The 6851-nt window shown below is 52.5% G+C and overlaps 1 protein-coding gene across 1 annotated transcript; it reads left to right on the top strand.

The window, feature by feature from the left end:
- Positions 1-4271: 4271 nt before the first annotated feature.
- On the top strand, positions 4272-5890 carry LOC109770640 (serine/threonine-protein kinase UCNL). The gene has a single exon (XM_020329370.4). It carries the CDS (start codon positions 4398-4400, stop codon positions 5688-5690), a length of 1293 nt encoding a protein of 430 aa, XP_020184959.1. The 5' UTR covers positions 4272-4397; the 3' UTR covers positions 5691-5890.
- The last annotated feature ends 961 nt before the right edge of the window (positions 5891-6851 follow it).

Raw genomic sequence — 6851 nt, 5'->3', positions numbered from 1 at the left:
TTTGTCACTTCAATTGTCGGAGAGGTATCTCTGGGCCCACTCGGTAATGCACATCACTATAAGCCTTGCAAGCATTGTGACTAATGAGTTAGTTGCGGGATGATGTGTTACGGAACGAGTAAAGAGACTTGCCGGTAACGAGATTGAACTAGGTATCGAGATACCGACGATCAAATCTCGGGCAAGTAACATACCGGTGACAAAGGGAACAACGTATGTTGTTATGCGGTCTGACCGATAAAGATCTTCGTAGAATATGTGGGAGCCAATATGGGCATCCAGGTCCCGCTATTGGTTATTGACCGGAGACGTGTCTCGGTCATGTCTACATAGTTCTCGAACCCGTAGGGTCCGCATGCTTAACGTTACGATGACAGTTTTATTGAGTTTTGATGTACCGAAGGAGTTCGGAGTCCCGGATGAGATCGGGGATATGACGAGGAGTCTCGAAATGGTCGAGACGTAAAAATCGATATATTGGACGACTATATTCGGACTTCGGAAAGGTTCCGAGTGATTCGGATATTTTTCGGAGTACCGGAGAGTTACGAGAATTCGTATTGGGCCTTAATGGGCCATACGGGAAAGGAGAGAAAGGCCTCAAAAGGTGGCCGCACCCTTCCCCATGGTCTGGTCCGAATTGGACTAGGGAAGGGGGGCGCACCCTTCCTTCTTTCTCCTTCCCCCTTCCCTTCTCCTACTCCCACAAGGAAAGGAGGAGTCCTACTCCCGGTGGGAGTAGGACTCCCCCCTATGGCGCGCCTCTCCCCTTGGCCGGCTGCCTCCCCCTTGCTCCTCTTTATACGGGGGCAGGGGGGCACCCCAGAGACACAACAATTGATCCTTGAGATCTCTTAGCCGTGTGCGGTGCCCCCCTCCACCATATTACACCTCGATAATACCGTTGCGGAGCTTAGGCGAAGCCCTGCGTCGGTGGAACATCATCATCGTCACCACGCTGTCATGCTGACGAAACTCTCCCTCAACACTCGGCTGGATCAGAGTTCGAGGGACGTCATCGAGCTGAACGTGTGTAGAACTCGGAGGTGCCGTACGTTCGGTACTTGATCGGTCGGATCGTGAAGACGTACGACTACATCAACCGTGTTGTGATAACGCTTCCGCTGTCGGTCTACGAGGGTACGTGGACAACACTCCCCCCTCTCGTTGCTATGCATCACCATGATCTTGCGTGTGCGTAGGAATTTTTTTGAAATGACTACGTTCCCCAACAGCCGGCTCCCCCTGCGTACCTGTGCTATTATGTTGGCATAGGTTATATCATGTGTCTACCCCCGCTATATATGAGAGGTCTAGGATACAAGTGTCCTACTAGGACACGACTCTATATCCTATCTAAACACAATACTACTCAGAGTCCAACTGTAACCTACCTTGTACACAATATTCGACACAACTCTAACAAACTCCACCTTGGCGAATATTCTCCACCACCTTGAATTTGTCCTGTGTCAAACTTTCATGTACATTGGACTTGAGTTTCTCCCATGAGTACCGCTGCTACTCCAAAGACTCCATGTGACTCCACCTGCAACTTGTAGTCCCTTCTTTTCTTGACCACAGTCAACGCTCGAGAAAATTAAGTCCTTTGTTACTCTAGTTTGTGCTCCCAACTTCCAGAGTATCAGTTTAATGCCATCACACACCGCTCACTGACCTGCGTGAAAGTGAACAACTCACATATTGGGCGTCACACATAAGAGTTACCTGAACTCAACATCATTGCTCATTTCTTTGACCGCCTGTCTGAAACTTAGAAGGAATTTCACCATTTCTTGTAGTCATCCCGAGACAAATTCATAGTTGTCTCACCACATGTATGACCACCAGAGCCCTGGCCCGTCTCCATGTCCCCGTGTATACCGCACACCTCGTCCTATTACCGCGTCGAGCCTCTGCTGTCCCAGTCGATTCTCCAAGGTCGCGGACCCACACCACTCAACCCCCACTGCAGAGTACCACCGATCATCACCGACCGATGACGAGTTTCACACTTCCATCAGACCACAGGGCTCCAGTCCGAACTACATGTCACTCGCTTTTCCCCGCTGAAATAGGCTTCGATTCTCTGGATGCTTACACCGTAGCCCCTCAATCCAGCTCCACCTTCAACATGACTCCATGGTAGATGATCAGTCCACCTCGCGCCTCGTCGACTTCAAGCTCCCATGTGCACCATCTTGAATGAACCCCGCACCATAGTCTTGTCGAAGCCACACAAGCCCTTGGGGCATGCGCCACGTGTTTCCACGCCCAGAAGTCGATCACCATCACCATCACGCTCCTACGTCGTCGTCTCCGATCCCAGCACCGTCTTCTGTACCAACCGACTCGCGTCGATCCCATCAGACTATCCAGTCCGACCCAGCCGAACTTATCTGACTGCACAACATGCTTCAGACTACACGAGCCTTGTGCGCACATCATCTGCCTTAATTTCTGTTGGGCCATCATGCCAAACAACGCCGTCGCTGCATCCGTACCATACACGATCCACGTATGAAGCAAAGAACTCCAAAGAAATAGCACCCGAAGCCTTCTTATTTGCAGGTAGCAAACCACCTTAGCTATCCTGAACTATTCTTTTCTTCCTTTGCACACGTACTTAATTGAATCCAATTTGGTAGTCATCAAGTCAATGCTCTGATACCATTTGCTAGAATTAATCTAAGGCATACCGTTGATCATCCGAGGACCAGGCAATCACACGAGCACGACACCGAGGTTTGTTAACGAGGTTCGCCGATATGGCTACATCCCCGGGGCCTGACTACGGGCGCTCCTCCCCGTGACACCGTCACAATACCGCACACCGGCCACCCGGGCGCCGGCACACGCCGTCGGCTCCCCCTGCGTACCTGCTATTATGTTGGCATAGGTTATAGAGAAAATTCCTTATTTGACACTGTCTTAAAATCTGGTTCCTTATTTGACACTGGAAAAGTTTTTCTTCCCTATTTGACACTAGTCCTAAATTTTATTCCCGATACGACACTTCCGTCTATTTTGAGCCTAAATGACACCTGAAAAGACGATTTTGCCCCTCATGCGGTATGTGTGTGCGCGCGCGTGTGTGCTGTTGCGTGTGTGGGTGCACGCGCACATGTGTGCTGCTGCTGCATGTGCGTGTGCATGTGCGCTGCTGCGTGTGTGTTTGCTACTGCGTGTGTACGTGCGCGCGTGTGTGTGTGCTGTTGCGTGCCTATGTGCTGCCTGCGTGTGTGCTGCTGCTGCGTGTGTGTGTATGTGTGTGTGCTGCGTGCGTGTGTGTTGATGCGTGTGTGTGCGCGTGCATGTGTGTTGCTGCGTGTGTGTGCGTGCACGCGCGCGTGCGTGTTGTTGCGTGTGTGTGCGCGTGCGTGTGTGTTGGTGCATGTGTATGTGTTGCTGCATGTGTGCTCCTGCCCTCGTACTGCTGCTGCGTGTGTGCGCTATTGCCCCCCACACACATACCACATGAGGGGCAAAAGAGTCTTTTCAGGTGTCATTTAGGCTTAAAATGGACAGAAATGTCGTATAGGGAATAAAATTTAGAACTTGTGTCAAATAGGAAAGAAAAACTTTTCCAGTGTCAAATAAGGATGCAGATTTTAAGACAGTGTCAAATAAGGAATTTTCTCTAGGTTATATCATGTGTCTACCCCGCTATATATGAGAGGCCTAGGATACAAGTGTCATACTAGGACACGACTTCATATCCTATCTAAACACAATACTACTCAGAGTCCAACTGTAGCCTACCTTGTATACAATATTTAACACAACTCTAACATGACCTTTTCAAACAAAAGACGCTGCATGGAAACTCTCTCTAAATATGAAAATAAAAGAACCAGCGAACTGCATGTAATTCAGATGGTTAGATTTTTTATGGTGAAGTCAACCCACTAGGGTTCAATTCCTATACTAGGCATTGGTGATCGCATTTGTTGAATTTATTTCAGGCCTTCCGACGATGTACGTTCAATGGGAGGAGACGTTTGCGTCAACTATGAAGACGTTTGTGGCGACTTTGTCAATCTTCAAATGATGTGTCAGCTCAGTCTCTCGAGGTGCTCATAGAGATAAGTTGTGCACTCGCGCGTTCTAGGGTTGAACGTATATGCGTATCTATGAGTGTATGTGTCCTTACTGTCTTAAAAAAACCCGAACAGTTAACACTTTTTAAAGAAATAAATACGGAGTATAAGAGAGCGACGATTTAAAGGGTTTCCCTCCCATCTCTGCCGCTACGCAGCGCTCCTCTTATATCTCGCCTCCAAACCCTCCTCGCCTCTCTCACCATTCCACGCGCGCCCACTATTCTTGGGAGAGTCCAAACTCCCCCCTCCCTCCCCGGCGTACAAACACGCGAGCGCACCCGCCCGTGCCGGCCCATGCCCATGGAGGTCGACCTCGACCGTGCACGCGCTCTGCGCGTTCTCGGCCGAGGCGCCATGGGCACCGTCTTCCTTGTCGAGGCCGACCCGGCGCGGCCCGGCTGCGGCCGCTACGCCCTCAAGGTCTTCGACAAGCGCTCCGCCGGGCCGACCAAGCCCGACGCCGACCGCCGCGCACGGTGGGAGGTGACCCTGCTCTCCCGCCTTGCGCACCCGCACCTGCCGTCCCTCATTGGCACCGCCGAGACGCCCGACCTCCTCGCCTGGGCCGTCCCCTACTGCCCCGGCGGTGACCTGAACGAGCTCCGCTACTCCCTAGCTGACCGTGTCTTCTCTCCGGCCGCCATACGCTTCTACATCGCCGAGACCGTGTCCGCGCTCGCCGACCTCCACGCCTCCGGCATCGTGTACCGCGACCTCAAGCCCGAGAACGTGCTACTCCGAGCCGACGGCCATGTTACCCTCACCGACTTCGACCTGTCGCGCCTCCTCCCGGCCTCTACCTCTTCCCCGTCGACGTCGCCTCCTCCTCAGGTGAAGCCCGTCTTCCACAGCGGCCACCGCCGGACGCGCGCCTCCGCTGCTGGCCACCACGCCAAGCGCGAGCCTTCGTCTGCGGCCGCGTCGACGCCGAAGCTGCAGCAGTTTCAGAACCTGGTTCGTTTCCTGACGCGAAGCAACGGCAGCGCTCCCGAGCTGGCCAAGAAGACCAAGTCGGCGCGCGTGTCCCCGGTGAGCCGGAAGGCCGCATGCTCCGGCGCGGCGTGGGGCAGGTCGTACTCGTTCGTCGGCACGGAGGAGTACGTGGCGCCGGAGGTGGTGAGCAGCGACGGCCACGGGTTCGCCGTCGACTGGTGGGCGGTGGGCGTGCTCGTCTACGAGATGGCGTTCGGCCGCACGCCGTTCAAGGGCAAGAACCGCAAGGAGACGTTCCGGAACGTGTTGCACAGGGAGGTCGAGTTCCCGGGCGACACCCAGCGCCGGATGCCGGAGCTGACCGACCTCATCTCGCGGCTGCTGCAGCGGGATCCCGCGAGGCGGCTCGGGTACGCCTGCGGCGCCGACGAGATCCGGGCGCACCCGTTCTTCACCGGGATGGCGTGGGACATGCTCGCGGAGGTGACCCGCCCGCCCTACATCCCGCCGCCAGCGGAGGACAACGCAGCCGACGGCGAGGGCTTCGACGTGAGGGACTACTTCAAGAAGCTCCACCAGCCGCCGCCACCGCCGCCTCCGGAGTCGGGCTCCTCGTCGTCGTCGTCGTCGTCGGACTTCTCGTCGGTGTTCTGACTTGTATAGCTTACGTGGCCGGCCATGTGGTAGTCGATTCGCTCCTCGGTAGATTGCTGTTTCGTAACGAGCGAATGGGGGTGCACTGTGCAGTGCAGGCGTCGAGAACACGGGCGTGATCGGTGTAAATAAATTCGGTGTAACGCTGGTGCAGATGCGGAAGCAATTTTGAGAGGTGCACGGTTCAGTTGAGGGTCCAAGGCCTTTCTTGCTCTGCTTCAGCCATGATGAATTCACGAGGGGGGTCTGATGCAAACTGTGACTTTTGCTAGTACTGCTCCATCTAGTGTGATTGCTGAATCAACTACGAGTAGAATTTCTCTGGTGGTCGTTTACTGGAACCATAGACGTTGATGATACAGTCCGATTCCAAGAGGAAATTAAATCCAGTAGCAGCAACCGTTCGATTCTCGTGGCATTTCTCACGAGTGTCGTTGGTTAGAGCTTAGTATTTGTGATGATATACATTTGGTTCGATCGTACACAATTTTCTTTCTTTTTGTTAGCTCGAGCTGTTGGTTACTGAACCCCATGTGATCCATCACGGTTCCTGCAGGATTTTCAGTTGGCATGCGATTTTTAAATTTGGACCTTCGATTTATCTATCCCCTCTGCATAATTCCAGGCTCTGTACGTGCACGCATGGACAGTATCATTCAATGATCCCTCCTCGTGTAATCAAGGATATCGCAAGGACAAATTGTTTTATCTTTCTTGGCCAAGTACAATCATACGCATTGGGGTTTAAATCGACGGGAATGCTTCAATTGTTTCTTTTTATTTTTAGGATGGAAAGGCTTTCATGGCTAGATTTATTAACTTAGAAAAATCAGGGGGTGAGTTCAACCACCCACATGGTGGATCAGCGCACCCCTGTTGTGCTAAAAAGTGAGCTACCATGTTTGATTTTTTTGTGGGTGTACTATGTTTGATTATGTATTACAATGTTCAATAAGAACCTTCCCTAAATCATTCAATAAGCTTCGAGATTCCTCCACAATCGGTGCGGCAATCATTTCGTTTCCAGAGTTTGAATTCAGTGATTTTACAACGATCAGATTGTCCATTTGGATGTAGACTGAATTGCATCCAACTCTTAATGCTAGTTTCCATTCGTCAGCAAGAGTCGCAGCTTTCGTCAATACAATATCGGCCACATGC

Source organism: Aegilops tauschii, chromosome 7, assembly GCF_002575655.3.
Source record: "Aegilops tauschii subsp. strangulata cultivar AL8/78 chromosome 7, Aet v6.0, whole genome shotgun sequence".
Classification (NCBI taxonomy): Eukaryota; Viridiplantae; Streptophyta; class Magnoliopsida; order Poales; family Poaceae; genus Aegilops; species Aegilops tauschii.
This window is presented reverse-complemented; position numbering and strand designations above follow the sequence as displayed.